Source organism: Limulus polyphemus, unplaced genomic scaffold, assembly GCF_000517525.1.
Source record: "Limulus polyphemus unplaced genomic scaffold, Limulus_polyphemus-2.1.2 Scaffold493, whole genome shotgun sequence".
Taxonomy (NCBI): Eukaryota; Metazoa; Arthropoda; class Merostomata; order Xiphosura; family Limulidae; genus Limulus; species Limulus polyphemus.
The window spans coordinates 312609-330787 of NW_013666103.1; the positions used below are offsets into that span (position 1 = coordinate 312609).

Below are 18179 nucleotides of genomic sequence, written 5' to 3' on the forward strand. Positions count from 1 at the left end.
TATTCTTTATGTATAATTATAAAAGTAACTAAAATATAAAAATAGGTATCTTTTTAGGTTAGTTAAGATTATATTAGGTAAAATAAATAATAATACTAATATAATATAAATGTTTCATGAGCAAACACGTGAACAACTTGCAGTAGCTCGTGGGTAATGTAATTCATTAGCATAACGTGAGCTGCACGTTCCCCTAGTGATTTACAACTTATATGCCATGGATTGTGGTTAGATACAGTTCAAAGGGCAATAAAACAATAACATTTAATTATAAATAGATGTGTACTGTTATGGACTTACAGCTACTTAGGATAATCAAATGTAGTTTCATATTAAAATTTGAAATCATTCTTGAAAGAAAAAAAGGGTAATTTAGATTTATTTCTATTTTTATTTTTTTTTGTGGTTATGAGGTTGGTCGAATTGGCCAATATTCATGTTAACCACATTCTTATAAGAATAAGTTATTAATGTCTATTTTTATACTTGCAGGTCCTATCAAAGCAGAAGTATTAAACAAACGTGGAGAATCAATCAGTAAACTTCCAGGATCAACCTGTAATCAGAAAAAACTACTTGTTGAACTGCAGGTGCTATGGCATTGTGAGTTTTAGTGCATACAAAAACACACACACATTGTCTGTAGCTTTAATTGAATTTTTTTTTGACATACAGCAATCTTGTATATTATTAGATAAATAATTTTTTAACTCATCATATATGTAAAACATTTTCATGAACTTCTGTGGTGGCTTAGTGGTTAGTGTGATGGACTATGAATCTGAAGGTCTATGAAATGCTTCATGTTGCCACAAAACCATAATGGAATGTTCAGACAAAAAGCACCTTAAACATTAAAGATTCAGTTCAAACAACACTTTAAAACCTTTACTATTAACTGCTAAGGCTGTACACTTATAAAAATGCACAAAAAAAGCATGCATGTTAGACTTGCAAGGGAAATAAAATCTGCTCAAAATGGGCTGTTTATAATTATTCTTATTCTCTTGCCAGTCTACAACAAAAACTGCTTTGTGTATTGCACCCAAACCTTTTGTAGAATACTAAATAAGGTACTGCAAAGGCTGTAAGGGTATTCAAAAGTCGATTTGTTTCTTCTATATTTTACATAAGCTAAAAAACAACATAACTCTAATGAAAACGATGTTATCATTGCCCTTTGAAGTTAGCTTTGTTACAGATATCTGGTGTTCCTTTAAATAGCTTAAGTTCAGGGTGAAACAGAAATTAACAGCCAGTGATAGATCAACATTAGATGACTGAAACATTTAGATACTCAGTGCTTTGTACATTATACAATTGGTGCCTTTAGGGAGCCAAACCCTATATTGCGTATGAAGTGAAAACCGTATCAGCTAGCTACTAGCTGTGTTTATTATCATCACAATGTATAAAGTTAGCTACCATAACACGTAATCCTTTGCCTATAGCTCGAAATAAAAAATCCAGGAAACAAGAAAAATAAAAAAATTTAGAATTTAAAAATCTGCAAATAGGGATTGTGAAAAAGTAAGGAAACAAGGTTGGAGATACTGTAGACATTATTTACTCAAACTATAAATCCCCAGTTTGACTCCATCAAATGTAATTCTAGGTAACAGCATGGTGCTTAACCAAAGTTACAAACTCCACTATGTGCTGGAAGAAGCTAGGGCTTGTTGAAACACCATTATTGTTTTGTTTAATTAAAGAGAATGTTCTATATGTTCTAAAAAGTACCTGTGCCAGATGTGGGATGTATTTTACTGGCTTCACGTAGATGGCAAAATGGTATGCAACATCATTTGCCAGCGCTAAGGCAGCAGCAAGGACGAAATTTGAAATGGCTATGATACTCATAAAAATTGGAAAATAAAAAAAATATGGGGTTTTAGAATCAAATTGGGACATACCTAAGATCCCTTGAAGGTTTCGTGTCTATTAAAGGTCAGGAAGTTGGAAAATTTTCATCAGGAACAAGCAAACAGACTTACAGACAGAAACCATTACATAGTACAGATTATGGTGCTGAAAACGTGATAGCCGATATGGAGTCGTTTTCTAGACCTCTGTAAAAATATTTGATATAAAACCATTTTGTAGATTTTGTTCATGGTGGAGTTTATATTTATCATTGTTGAAATAAACACATATGTTTTATCTGTGCTGTTGTTGATAAAATAGTAACTATCAGTTAGAGATAAAAATTTAGGCTTTAGAGATTTATTGGAAATTTTATTTCCTCTCTAAATAGAAATAATGCTTGATTTATAAATCAAATTAGGAGTGGTTTGATTTAACTCTGATTTTTGTCTTCTTGTAGCTCAGAAGAAGGATGTTGTTCTAGCTCATCATATCGGCCAGCATGCTAAGAACTGGCCTTACTGGTTCCTAAAAATGGGTTGGTATGCCAGTTTTGATATTGGTTTGTAATGCCAATAATGTAATTTCAGTACTATAATTTGATCCGATTATTTTCTTTAAGTATTTTACAATTAAAATAATTTTAAACACATCAACTTGATGTTATGTATTTATCATGACCTACTAAACATGACATAAACAGATAATTCAGTCTGTTTACCCAATGAGCTTTGACTATAGTAATGTAAACTTCATGCATGCCTCTTAAAATTGATGACAAATAGTATAAGCCAGCTTTTCTTGTATTTGTGTGTTTGTCATATAGTAGTTCCATGGTGATTATTAAGTGTTTCTTGATCAAATGTATGAATCAGAACTAAAAGTTATTTCAAAAGTAACATAAATTAATGAAGAGAATCCTGTATAACAAAAACACTAGAAGTACTTAATGTCATAAATCATTAAACCAGAAAACTATAGTTAGTGTTCAAGCTAACTATATGTATCATTTATATTATAAGTAACCAGGGATACATATCATCAGGTTGAGTGGACCATGATGGCAGGAAAAAATCTATTTGAAATGTGATATATATATTTATATATATACACATACAATCATAAACACCAAAAACTGGCAAAGTAATGAAACTATTAGGCCTATGAATATCTGTCATTAAAATCATACGAGACTGCAGTCTGTCAAGTTTTTATCATGGATATTGTACATTATGTGCAAAGCATAGTTGACTTTGTCTGGGAGAATGTTCCTTGGATCTTAGGTTTTACATAAAGGTCATGATTACCCAAATAGGCAAGGGGTGAAACCTTTTGTTTGTAAAAAAAAAAAAAACTGTTGTGGATTTATGGTTGTAGCTGCTGAAGTTAAACTCTTAGGCAAATGTTAAAACTAACACCAATCATTATGTTGCTTATGCACCTCCAAACTTGTTAACTAAAAGTCTTTTTAGTTGTTTTTTTTCAAATGCAATCTTGTTTGGAGGCCTGGCATGGCCAGGTGGTTAGGGCACTTGACTCACAATCTGCGGGTCACGGGTTCAAATCCCTGTCAAACCAAACTTGCTCACCCTTTCAGCCATGGAGGTATTATAATGTGATGGGAGTCAATTCCACTAGTCGTTGGTAAAAGAGTAGCCCATAAGTTGACAGTGGGTGGTGATGACTAGCTGCTTTCCCTCTATTCTTACACTGCTGAATTAGGGATGGCTAGCCTTCATGTAGCTTTGCGCAAAATCCATAACAAACAAACAATCTTATTTGGATATTTAATGGTTATGATTTTGCTTTTTAAATGTGGAAATTTTAAGAATTAGAAGAAACAAAACTTCAATTTGAAATTAAATTGTATTCAATTAATTAAACTAAAAACCTTTTTTTTTATGATATATACATTTAGTTTGCCTATTTCGGAACGATTATCCATCAGACAAGTTTTGATGGAGCTTCTCCTTGAATTTAGTTTCTAGGCTTGTAATATTAAGAAGAAAGCTATGATAATATGATTTTTATTTTATATCAAAATGAGTTGAATCTTGACTTGATTTATTCATATAAAACATTTGTCAGAAAAGCAGTTTTCTAGAAATATTCATGAAAATTACAAGCAAAATGATACAAATATGGAAAGAAGGTAACACTTAATGTGTTTTATCACTATTAGTTTGCTTTAATTATATGGCATTCTGGTCTTGATGTAGAAAATTGTGTCATGGTCTTTGTAACCTGCAGAAGGGCTGAAAAAATATTTTTAATTGTTATTGATTCAGTTTATTTTGTTGTTGTTGAAAGAGGTCAGATTAATGGTAAATGTTTTCAAATGTGGACAAGTTTTAAGCTACGAGATATAGCTGTAAGTAAAGATCAACAAGAATCCAAATGCAATGGTAAAAGTGATACCAGGTTAAGTTGTATTTCTTGGATCTATGAGCTAAACTTAATCAAGGTGTAGAAATTGGGTTAATTATTTTGAAATAAACTTACATAAGGTTATCACAATGATTAATGACAAATTTGGCTAAATAACACAACTCTCACTTTTGTACACAAACATAATTTTTAAAGTATTTTTTTGCACATGTGTTGTGTTGAATTTGAGTTATAATAGGCTTTTGCCATTTCTAGTTAATTTTATGATTCATATTTTTCTATGTTCTGAAATTAAATTATAGTCAATTAGTTAATTTTATATTTTTCTCATTAATTTTAGTAAAGTGTATAAAAATTCAAGTGTTTTTTCCCCCTGATATAGGTTGATCTTATTTTTTTTCTTTAAGATGTCATCCAAAACCTGGGTCCGCATACCCTGTCTTTACAAGTCATGCTGAATGGAGATACTACCCTTGGGTCAAGAAAGGAGCTTCCCTCTTATAAAATCAGGTTTACTGTAATAGGTATTCATCGTATGTGATTTAATATTATATGTTGAATTTTTTAATTATTTATTGTTCAAAAAGTTTTTTAAGTATTTACTGATTGTAAGCTTAAGCATCTTAACTGTGTAATTTGAGTACAATTGTGTAGTTAGAAGAAATATCTTGTTTTATTGATAATGTAATGTGAGCTCACAACTATAACTTGATACACTCTTTCACTAATATCAGTATAATTACTTAGCTGTAATTAATATATTCCTGTTTATTTTATCCAAATTTTTAATAATGTATCATACTTTTTCTCTCCATAAATTAATGTAATAAAAATTGAAGTCTTTCTTTTGATACATTTTATGAAATATTTAATACCCTATTAAATTTAAACTAAAATTATTTTAACAGCTTTGAAGATTTCACATATTTTAGGCATTTTTTAACAAGTTAAAAAAAATTCCTTTTCAAGTTTCTACTGAACTGAATATAAAAATTCACTAAGTGATAACTTAAATTAATGTTATTTCAATTTTTTTTTTACGGAATGTGAAATATTATGTACCATTTACGAAATATTTTTAGAATATAAAAGTTGTTTTTGTAATTAATCATAATATTTCGAAATAAATGCATTCGGTGAATAGAATTAATAAATTAACTTCTCTATCCCACAGAGGCTGAACCAGAAAAATTTACAGTTGGTCTATTAGATGGCCCATTTCGTGTAGGTCTTCCTTTCCAGATACCATTAGAATTCTATGATAAGTTTGGTAACCCAACGAAACCTAAAGCAGATCTAAAACCTCAGATTGAAGCTGTGTAAGTAAAATGGTTGTAAAATATACAAAAATTTAGTGTGTCATTTTATTTGATAATAAGTTTCATTTATAACAAAATTATCGAGGATTCTGAGATAAAAAAAATGTGAGAAAAGGCTGTTTTATTGGCATGTCCTGTTGTTAGGTCATCAGTTTATTTTGCATTGGTTTGTGGCATTTCATAAAAGGAGTTGTGCTTATTTTGAAAAATTTAAATATGTATACCCTGTTAACAAATGTTGTTAAATTTAATTTTAATTTAATTAAAAAATATAAAGTAGCAACATGGAACATATTTTAAGGGTTATAAGAAGGGTGTGAGAAGTCCTCTACTACTTCCTCTATCATCTGTCATATTCAGTTTGATGGTCATGATTATGTGCTGTTGCCCAACATTACAATATCCTTTGCACCATGCATCTGTGAAGGATGGAGAGTTCAGTCTGAGACCATACATCTTGGAAAACTTTTCATTGATCTTCCACTGTTATGTGGAGGCTATCATCCACGAACACATACCCAATTATTTCCATACGAGTACCCTTTTCTGTGCATGTCACGAGGTTTTACTGAATTACATTCAAAATTTAGTTAAATTATTTATTATCATGGTATGCAAATAAGTTTGGCATAAAATGTAGCTAATAAATACTATTTTGATATTAAACAAGTTTTAATTTGATAAATCAATATTACAAAAAAAATCTTCAATTTCTTCTATTCTTCTTTTATTTATTTATCTCCAAGAAGTATGAAATTTAACGTAAATTACTCATTACAATATTGTTATTACTCAGGCAAAGCATTATTTTTATAGCCTTCAATCTTATTTGTTTACACATCTGTAAAATAGAAAATTCGACTCTTAAAATAGCTAAACAGTTGTAGCAGATAAGGATATCTAAAGATCTTGGGTTTAATTTTTTAATTCATTCAGTCCTAACCCTTGAATATATTAACAAGATTTAGTGGCTTAAGATGCTAAGGATTGAAAAGATGTAACACAAACCTCTCACAAAAGAGGTTATACTATTTGTAATGTGTCATTATAACCTTTAGCTTTCAGTGAGTTCATTTGAATTATCATTATGGCTAAAACTATTTAAAGTTTTTGTCATAAGGTTATGAGATTTTTGTTTTGTACAATTGTTGTTTGAAAATATTTTTGCCATTTTTTTTATCTGTAGTATTTGTTTTTATATTTTTATCTCGGGGATATGTTCATTGTAAGAGTATATTCAGAACCACTTTTTGTAATTTTAGTGGTGTGGAACTTAAGTATGAAGATTTACAAGTCAAGGGTAACTCCCTCATCATAAAAGGAATAAAAGCAAAGGGAACAGTGGAAAATTCTAGTGGAAAGGTAGTGTGTAGCTGTTATTCTGTTCTTCGGTCTAGACTTATTAATTAGCTAACACAGTTTATTAACGGTAGTGTTTCATTAGTTCTAAAAAAAATTAAACGTTAGATAGACACAGAAATGGTGCTTGGATTCATATTTCATGTTGGTATAGTTTAAGCATGACCATGATTGCTCAAATTTTAAAAATGAATGATCGAATTGTTTTGTTCTACATAAATGTGACCTATAATTGTTAATTTCATATTTTATTTTATATTTCTGTTGGTATTGTACTGCTCCCATGCTTTCCAAAGTAGTGATTTATTTAATAAAAACTGTAAAATATGTACTTTTGCTAGAAGTGTAAATCTTGTGCTTGACTAAAGAGTGATAATTGAACATCTAAGAAAATAATAATATAGATTCATGTTGGTGTAATACATTTCTTTGTGGTGGTAGTTGTTATTAATACTATACTTCAAACTTATGGTCAGTACAATGTTAAGTTAGTTTATTCAACTTATGGGAAAATGTTAACTCTCTTGTATATTTTTATAGAGCTTTCAGCTCGCTGTGAAAATTCCTACCTTGGAAGAGCCGATACAAACCTTAAAAATTCGGCTGCATCCAGGTAACATTGGTTTAATTTTTATTATATGTACAAAAGGTATCTGTAGAAATAAATAAAAACTTTTTATTTATGGAACATTTCTGAGCTCTGTGTTTAAGAAAACGACATTCAGCTGTTTTATGATGCGAGACAATACCTGCTAACTGAAATTTTGTCATAAAACTACAATACATTTTGTTATGGGAAAGTAAAAACTTCTCCATATCATGAGTCCACTTTTGAGAGATCTACTCAGTACTATTCTACTAGAATAGATTATATGCATTTTCATAAAAATGATTTCATTTTTCGCTTGTTTCACATGTTAATTTAAAACTTTAATATAAATTGTGGTGTAAAGATATGTCAAGATGGTGGTTTAAAACTGGTCTAGAAATCATAATTAGATACATTACATGATAATCTTTCTATATTTCTAAGCCACTTTCTATGAAGATGGGTGTTTGAAACTGGTTGACCACAGTTAGATAACATTGCATGATGTTTCTTCTGTAAAGTCTAAACTACTTTCTGCCAAGGTGGGGTGTCTGAAACCCATTAGGTAATAATAGATATATTGCATAATGTTGTATATCTAGCATCCTTCATGTGAGTTTTGGGTGTCTGCAATTCGTCTGTTATTAAGTTAAGGGGTAGGAATATTTCATCTACTTACGATAAACTTAATAAATGGGTTATAGTTTGTGTATCTGTACAGCAGTGTACACCAGTGTTTGGAACTACCGTGGGGTATTTCTAAAATTAAATGGTTTTTGTTAAGTAGGATCCAAAAGTAAAATGTTCCTTATATAGAATTAAAATTATTGTCATTACTTCAATTAAAAGTGTTCTGCTTTTGTTAAGTATATTTATATTAATAAAAATTTTATAAGAAAAGCAGAACTTTTAGTCATTACTTACGTGATAAAAGATCTGTTTTTACTTTATATATTTTTTGTCACAGTCCTCGTTGTGGCCGTGTTTGTAGTTTTCACGTTGAAGGGTTAAAAAAGAGTAGCATTGTAGATATGTGCAGTTGTTTGTCTCGAGGTTTTTTTCATTAATCCTAGTAGCATACAGTATACATGCATTATATAGTTTTTTTTATCAGAGTCTGTATAAAGCACATATTATTTTATTTTTGGAAATTTGTGACATATTAAAATGACTATTCCAGGAGTTCCTGAGAAACTGAAGATATCCCCCAAGTCTCTTGAAATAGAGAATGGGTCTTCTCCTTCATTTGAAGTGATGACTGTAGATGCTGCAGACAATATCACTAGTGAGTCTCGGCTTGCTGTGGAGTGTACTGTAAGTAAGAGAGAAAAGTTAATAAATACTGTTTATTTTGAAAGTGTATCTTGTAATAAATGATTTAATTTGGAATAAGAAATTGTGTGCATATTTGTTTTTTCATGCTGGTGTATGAAAATATATATATTTGAATCATATACACTTAATATTGAAAGATAGAATTGGATTTTCTGCTGAATCATGTCATGATATATGAAAATAATACAAAAGATTTTCAGGAAGTTAGTTGCATATAAGAATGGGTTAGAAATAAAAAATGTGTAGTATTAATAAAACTAGTCCTAGAAAGACTTAAAACTTTTAAGGACAAGATCATAAACGGGAAGCCCAGTAACTTTTTATCTGTATTCCTAAAACATCCCCATTATACTTATAGTAATGAAAAGAAAACTTGAAGAGGTTCCCTGTACACATTTAATATTTTTTTTTTTGGGGGGGGGGTAAATGTCTATGAATAAGAAAGAAAGGTCTGTACTTTATGCAATAGTTCCATGGCCCTCCTGATTCCAGTCTACCTGTGTACAGTACTGATCTATCTGCTGGAGGAAAAGGTGTTATCACAGGACCACCTCTCCATTTAAACCTCGTGGATGCCAAAAAAAGCATTCGGTTAAAAGCAAGATTTTGTGTTCCAGTAAGTGCATGAAATATTACATATTTATTAATTATTTTTTTTTACCCGTTGGTGAAGATAATTGTTTTTTTGTCATTTATTTGAAATGAACAAGCTTGCTGTAAAAAAACCTTGGAAATAAAGGGTGAAAATGTGTTCCTGTCAGGGTGGTATAATATATATATTTTTACATTAGCAAGATTTTAACATTTTAGCTTTTTCCACTTGCCACAAAGTACAGAGCAAGTTTTACTTTTCCTGTTTCTAGTTGACTTTTACAATATCTATAAACGTAATATTTGATTGAGATTTAGCCACATTTCTCACCTAAGTTTAAAAATGTTGATACATGTTTGAAATTAATAAGTAGCGTGAGATTTTTATTTGTATGTCTAATGTAGAAATTCTGTGATTGTTTCATATACTGTGGATTTTCATCCTATAACTGAAGTATTCTTACATGGTTTAACATCTGAGAAGAGAGATTATTGTGCTTTGTATTGGTGCCAATGTAATTAGCAGTCTAAAGATTCTAATCTTCATGCAAGCTATAAAATTACTTATTGATGGATGTTTGTGTGTGTGATTGGTCATAGTAAACACTGATAGTGCTGTTTGTTAAAGTTATTGGTGGTTTCATAAAACAAAACATATATATATATATATATATATATATACTAATTTGACATAAAAAAGGCATTGTGATAATCCTTGCAAACCTTTAGAGTTCTTGTGAGTTCATATTGTTAAATACACTTTTAAATTAAAGTAATTTAAATCTTTATGTTTCCTTAGGATCACAGATTGATAAGTGTTGTAGAAGGTGAGGTTTTGGTTAATCCTAGTCATCATGCTGCCAGTCTGGTAGTAGGCTACCGTGGTCCTAATAAGAACTTTATATATATAGAGCGAGATAAGGACATTTCATGGGTTGCAGGGCAATCTGTTTCTGGACTTGGTACGTGTGTTTCAAAATAGTGTTGAAGAGCTTTCTTAACATTACAGATGACATTTGGTTAAAAATGGAAACAGAAGTGTAATATTTTTTATTGTTAATCATATGTACATTGTTGCTTTAATATGAATTTTTGACAGAAGAAACTGTGCATTGTCAAAAGTTTACACTGTAAACCGTAATTCTATCATGAAATAAAATATAACTTTGGAAATGAATAAGTTACTGGTAGTGTACATAAATGTATATACCTATTTTAGAGCTGAGTGACATTGGAAGAAGCATAAATGTGACTTCATAAAATTTCCATATTATTAAAATACTGAAGGATATAAAAAGGGAGTGTGCATAATATGTCAAAATGATTATAGCTAGGGCATGAATTTGATGTAAGAAAACTACTTAGTTTGGTAAAACTTGCTTAGGCTAGCTGCTCTGACAAAAGCTAATTGTGCCATGCTTGGAAGTTGATGGAACCAGCCAACTATTAAAATATACATACATACATTTCTTCATTAAGAAATCTGGAGATGCTTGAATTATATAATCTTTATTTATCATATAATGCATTGGCCTAGAATGGCCTGATGGTTAGGGCCCTTGACTCACAATTCATGAGTTGCATGTTCAAATCTCATCAAATAAGGCAAGTAACTAAATACTATTTGACATAATACAGTATTATTTGTATTTCATTTTAATACCAAGTATTTAATTGTATAGTGACAAATGATATTAATTTTTTTGAATGTTGTGTAACACGTTTGCTGTGTTGGATAAACAAAAAATGTATTAATGGACAATTGTTCAGATATATTTTTTTAATATTTGTAGAATATCGTATTCTGGATGAAGCTGGTAGAGAGATTGATATAACGCCTAAACTAGCTGGAAACATGAAGGTAATTGTTATGCTTTTAGATAAATTACTGAACAATAGTTTAGAATTAGATGTTTGAGGGATTTGAATCTTGGGCTAGAGCATTAACTCAAATTATTTTCACACAACTTTATAAGCCAAGTTACCTTTTCCTATTGGTATGCAGTCATGAAGTTTTGCTTTGCTGATCTCAATGAGTACAATATTCCTCGTAATAATTTCGGTGAAATTTTCAAAGCAAAAAGTTAAAATCTGAACTAAAGTTTCAAAAAATCTTTAATGATAGTATTGAAGTTGAATAACATTTACTTTGGACAAAGCAAAACCTAAATCATTCAGTATAGTAAAAAAAAAGTGTTAAACAAAGCAGTAAATAGTGCCCTTCGTAAATCCATTTACATGACTAAAAGGAAAATATTTCACAAGTGTATTTTTGGATGCTTCAGTATGAAGAAACATTTGAATTAATCTTATGTATTGGAAGACTATAAATGAAAAAAAAACTGTATAACTGCCAACTTTGTTAACTCCCTAAACACTCATTTAAAGTCTTTATAGATTTAATACTTCCAACTTTCAATATAGTGTGTATATCTTCACAAAATGTGGCAGTCTTTCAGGTAATATTATAAGTCTTTCACATGCAAAAAAAAATCATATTTTGTAGTGAAGTATTTTTAATAAACTAAAATAAAGATTTATCCATGAATATATTGAGTATTTGTTTTGAGTAGTCCGTGTGCAAAGTGATTTTCATGCTAAGATTAAAAATACTTTTTCCCATCTCAAAAATCTCAAATTTTCTTTGTGTAATCCCTAAAATCTTCAAAATACATTTCAAACGTTTGTTTTCAGTAACACTTTATATTTTATCTGTTATTTTCTCTACCCTATCTCTATATGGGATTGGTCAGTTTGACCGACCTCATAACCTCAAAACAAAAATCAAAATAAATCTAAAATACCCTTTTTTCTTTCTAAAATGACTTCAAATTGTAACATGAAACTTTGTAACATTTGTTTTTCTTAAGTAGCTCTAAGTTGGTAACAGTATACATCTGTTTATAATTAAATTTTATTGTTTTATTGACCTTTGAACAGTGTCTAACAACTATCCGCACCATTATAAGTTGTAACTCACTCGGGTAATGTGCAGCTCACATTACACTATTGAATTACATTACCCACGAGCTTCTACTACTATTATTATTATTTATTTTACCTAATCTAATCTTAACTAACCTAAAGAGATCTCTATTTTTACATTTTAGTTATTTAATGATAATAAAAAAGAATAAACATGAAAAACAGAAATAAAATACTTAACCAATCTTCGTCTTTCTTGCTGTAGATTGTCAATGATACCTAACCCTGCTTTTTTTATACTAATGGTAGTAATGCACTAAATAATTTTCATTTAATTAAATAATGCACCAAAGAACATTAACTAATAACATGCAAAAAGTTGATAATTTCTCTTAACTCGCAAAGTGTTTCTGGCTTTCTAACTATGCAACAAGAGCCATTACAAATTCATCCAAGCTAGTGAGTGAAATTGTTGATTATCTGTTCAGAACACAATGTTGTACAGTACACCAGTTGATAGATGAAAACCTTGGCTTTATATTGGTTATAAGTAATATACAACTAAACATAAGAGAAAACTTATTAAAAAATCCTGAAAAAGAGGATGTGACAAGTGGGTGTGGCAGGAGGGTCTAATTTTCTATTTGATAGCTCTGTAACCAAACAGAATTGAAGGCTATAAAAATTATGGTTGTCTGAGGAATGACGATTTTATAGTGAGTAATTTTATGTTTAATTTTGTACTTTTTTGAGAGGTGGTTGATAAAATAGAGAAGAGAAGATGCCTAGAGAAAATGTGTCACGTGTGTCACACTAGGGAAAATTCAGGATTTTTTCCAAATATTGCTGTGTAGAATTAAGAACTTAAAACTTGTATACTATTAAAATATGGATTATTAGCTAACATTTTATGCTATACTAATTGGTATAACATAAACAAAAAGTAGTTTAAGAAATTTTGAATGTAAGACAATAAACCTTGTGTCATGCACAGTAAAAAATACCCATGGTGATAGGGTTAAGTATATATTAAGGAAAAATTCATTGTTAATTGTAAATATTAGTAGAGTCAACTGAACATTGCATGTTATTTTCTTTCTTTTTTTTATTTTGATGATCGTATCATAGGGTTTATTAAATTTAGAGGTGCTTTTAATTTGGTTTTTTTCTTTTGCTTATCTGAAGGTCAACTGGACTAAGAGTGTATCAAGTGATATTCTTTTAGAGGGGAAGTTACCTGATATACAGACACCTCAGTCAATTAAGCAGTTGCTCTACTGTAATGTGACATTGTCAGATAATCATGTGATTGACTTCCCTTTCACCATAAAGTAAGCATTTGAGATAATCAGAGAGAAATATATGTTTACTCACCCTTCTTCATACATGCAAAAGATCTTTACATACTTAATAAAATAATTTTTAAAGATATATTTGACACTTTCTTTACAGGGTTGGTCAATGTGACCAACCTTGTAACCACAAAGTATCCATAAGAGTTTCCATACTATAATTGTAATATGTTTTGTGTGCATCTTCATGAAATTTGGCAAGTTTTCAGTAAACTTTACAAGTTTTTTGTATTCAAAAGAATCAGATTTTTTAATTAAATATTTTTATTAAAGGTTTGTCTCTGAATATATGGAATCAGAGTGTTGACTACTCCAAGTGTAAAGTGATTTTCATGTTAATATTAAAAATACTTCATCTGAAAATTTTCAGATTTCATTTACATAACTTCTAAAACCTCCTAAATAAATATTAAATGTTTTTTCAGTGAAACTTTCTACCATAACTCTTTAGACACTTGGTTGATTTAACCAACCTTGTAATCGTCATATAAATATGAAATAAATCTAAATTTCCCCCCTTTTTTTCTTTCTAGAATGATTGCAGATTGTAACAGAAAACTAGAATTGTTTATCCTAAATAGCTTAAAATGCATAATACTCTACACCTGTGTATACTTAATTTGATTGTTTTATTGCCCTTTTAATTTTGTCTAACTAATAATCCTGCCAACAAATTGTAAATCACTTGGGGAATGTGTAGTTTATGTTACCGTATTAAATGACATAATGCACGAACTGCTTGTGAACATACATCGTAAAGAATTTGTTTTATTCTTATTATTTTTTATTATCTTACCTAATAAGTTACTAATTTTTACTCTTTATTGACTTTTATAATCGTAAACAAAGAATTTGCATGAAAATCAAGAAATATGGTACATTGATATCTTGTTATTTGCTGTCAGTTGCTGATAAAATGTAAGCCTGCTTTATTTTATAATGATAGTACTAGTATGCAAAATTGTTATTTATTTAAATAATGCACTTAAGAACACAGAATAATAACACACACAAAACAGACTATGTCCTATAATTATTATAATTTAATTGACTTTCTAACTAAACCAAAAGGGGCTTAAATTTATTCCCTTAGCTGCTTGATCTGAATGCCATGAAAAAAACTTTCAAACTGAAGATGAAACAACATAACATTATACATCATTTGATAAATTAAAACTTTGCTTTTCTATTGGTTATGAATAATATAGTATAAAATGTATGAGAGAATTATTATCAGTTTATGAAAGAGAGGATGTGAGAGGTGGGCATGGCAAATAAATAAGATTAAAGGTTATAATAATTAGACATTGCCTTAGTGATATCTATATTATAATGAGTAATTTACATTCAATTGCATAGTTCAGAGAGGGGTGGTAAATAGATTAGAGAAGGGGGGAAGACCTAGGGAACAAATTTCATGATTCTTATACTAGGAGAGACTAAGGATTTTTTAAATATTTCGTTATAAAATTAAGAACTAAAAATATGTATTAAAATTTGACTTATTAACTATGATTTGATTCCAAGTTTGTTCGTTTCTATTGATAATAAAGAAGTTTAAGTTTTTTTTTTTAATTATAACTCTGTAAAAGATCGTGACATTTGCACTTTGACCTGCCCATTGCAAGAGGGTTAAGCCAAATATTTAGTGTTCACAAAATGTGTAAGTAATAATTGTGACTTATTTCCTACTATATATATCGAAATTTCAGTTTAACAAGATTAAAAACTGTTGTAATTTATTAAAAGTTTAGTGCTAATAAAACAACATTTTGTAAGTATTTTTAACTTTAACAACTGGTACTGAGTAGACTAACAGACATGGCAATTAAAGGCATTTTTTTTCTACTCATTTGAAACCATTGTGATGTATTATACATCTGGGTGTATTTTAAGCTAAACGTACTATGTTATTTATTTATTTCTACTTTCACTAACAATATTGGATACAGTAGTAAGTATACTGAATGTCATTGCTTTTTCTTTATTGTTTATTATTAGTAATATACTTTTATTATAAAGATTGTTTTGCATTGTTAGATTGAAATATGTATTTTGAATTAACCTAAATCTCCTAAGCTGGCCAAACTTTGAGAGATATTACTGGGGCTATGGCCAAAAATAATGTTAACAGCAAGAATATCCAACTGATAAAACAATGCATTTTAATCTTTGTAAGTAGAAATAAAACAGAAGTATATTTAACCAGGGACTTGGTGAACAAGAAATGTAAAAACAATAATAGAAAAGAAAAAAATGAAACATATAAAATTCCATGTAACTGTTGTCCCATTTCATACTGTGGTGAAACTTCCCGAGGAGTAGATGTAAGAATTAATGAACATATAAATGACATAAGAAAACACTGTATATCAAACTCGTTAGTGTTATACATAGACAGTCATGAACACTTGCCAGAGTGGAAAGATGTAGAAACTTTGCATAAGGGTTATGATAAGAGATTGAGATGAACCATTAAAGCTGCATACATCGCTACAGAGGTCACCTCTAACCACAGAGAAGGCTTTGTTAGTCTGGCTAACGCTGCAGGGTCACTGGTGATTAGTACAGCGATAAGGGCAGAGGTGTGCAGGATATACCAACCAATCATGAGGACGCATCCCTCAGTAACCAACGAAGTAATCCACAAGAGGGTACATAAGAGAAGTGAATAAAATTTCTACTTCACTCTGTGTTTCCTTTCCAACATATTTCACTTAATTACTTATAGTGAAGGCCAGCTTGGTTTTGAGTTTTGCTCTAAATCTGATCAGAAGTTATTATTTATTACTATTGTTTGTTGAGCTACCTTTAACTTTGTCATTTTGCACACTATATCCAGTAAAAGTAGACACAGCAATACAGAGTCCATTTCAGCTGCTTGTGATATGTCATATTGAAAGAGAATGTGTAAAATTATATAGGTGTGCCTTTAATACACTGCATATTATTATAATTTCAAACATGTTTTTGAATTTCTATGGAAAGTGGAGTTTATTGAATGTCTAAAATCCAGACATAACATTTTGTATGTATATACACACATTGTTTATAGCTGTGCTTTAATTAACTACTTTTTTTTTAGACCAAGACACGGTGAGCCAGCCTACCTTAAAGCTACGTGCAGTGGTACAAGCAAAGTCCGTATTGGTGAAGCTCTTCAGGCCGATATCCTAGTCACAGTGGCAGACAAGTATGGAAATGCAGTGAAAAAGGTATTGTATGATAGATTTTTAATGTGCTGGTGGAAATTTGTAATGATTTGTTGTTTACAACATAGAAAAGACTTGATACTCGCATTTGACTCATAACCTCGATAGGGGAGGTGGGTGTCATTCTAGAAACCAGTGATTTAGGGTTATTTCAATAGATCTCTATGAATAAAGCTTGACACAACATCTAAAATTAAAATATGGCATAATGAAATCTATATGAATTAAACTATGATGGTACCATACTGGACATTATACCATCCTTCTTATATTTATTCTTCATAGTAAAAATGGCATATCTTATTTAAGAATTGCTAGGGTAATCATTGTGTAATGCATTTACTTCAACTTCAGCACTGAATCTTTGGGCTTTGCTGTGCCATTAGTTTTACAAAATATTGAAACTAATGGCTTCTTATATATGATTATATTGTGGCCATTTTTTTTTTCTTTCACTATCAGTGCAGTAATCAGTTGATGAACCTCTGATTCAGCTGGTATGTTAAATCGATTGAGAATAAGTTCTTCCCTCATCCGACCTCGATCCACGCTTTAGTTTAATCGCTACACTTAAACTATCACATTCACAACCACACCTAGAATACTTCAAGTAAATTTCATTGCTACATCGTTTTACTTTTACAAGTTAACTTCTCCATGTTGGCTCTCATGGTTTTGGGTCATGACATTGGTTTCCTAATAATTTCTTTTATCCTTAAAATTTTTCAAACTATTAAGATATATATTTATTTAAAAAAAAGGTTAAAAAATAACACAAGAATACTGGAGATATTCCACTAAAGGCATATATAATTCCATTTCAATAGTAATATATTTTTAAAAAATGCAAGACAATTGGGGACATTTAACTAAAGGCATGTGAAGTGTCATTTCAAACATGGATATGGAACACATGACTTTTGAAAAGTACACTTGTAACACTAAGAAAACAACTGTGATAAAAAGTAGGCAAATAATAAAAACAAGCCCAAGGGTTTTGAAAGTTAAGCCTTTCTATTTCTACTTCATCCTTGAAAAATGGAAAGACCACCTCTGATATATTTGACATAGTTTCTTGTTTTTTTTTAAATAAACATGTATTTTATAAACAAATGACACAACCAATTTTGTTGTTTTCTAAAAAAAAACTGTTGTAGAATATTCAATATTAAAAAAATATGTTTCTCAGATGAAAGGTACAAAATATTTAGAGTGACATAAAAAGCTACATATATATTTTTATATA

General features: G+C 29.8%; 1 protein-coding gene across 2 annotated transcripts in view; it reads left to right on the plus strand.

Annotated features, from left to right (window-relative positions):
- Positions 1-18179, plus strand: part of LOC106458613 (structural maintenance of chromosomes flexible hinge domain-containing protein 1-like) — a 94280-nt gene that overhangs the window by 29175 nt on the left and 46926 nt on the right. The window contains exons 17-28 of one of the 2 annotated variants that reach the window (XM_013918136.2): positions 493-603; positions 2324-2401; positions 4659-4775; positions 5426-5570; positions 6833-6932; positions 7470-7542; positions 8699-8832; positions 9323-9469; positions 10244-10406; positions 11238-11305; positions 13555-13700; positions 16807-16938. In XM_013918136.2, the coding sequence (XP_013773590.1) occupies positions 493-603; positions 2324-2401; positions 4659-4775; positions 5426-5570; positions 6833-6932; positions 7470-7542; positions 8699-8832; positions 9323-9469; positions 10244-10406; positions 11238-11305; positions 13555-13700; positions 16807-16938 (1414 nt within the window). The remainder of the gene's footprint in view (positions 1-492; positions 604-2323; positions 2402-4658; positions 4776-5425; positions 5571-6832; positions 6933-7469; positions 7543-8698; positions 8833-9322; positions 9470-10243; positions 10407-11237; positions 11306-13554; positions 13701-16806; positions 16939-18179) is intronic. The other variant, XM_022384887.1, reaches the window with a different exon arrangement.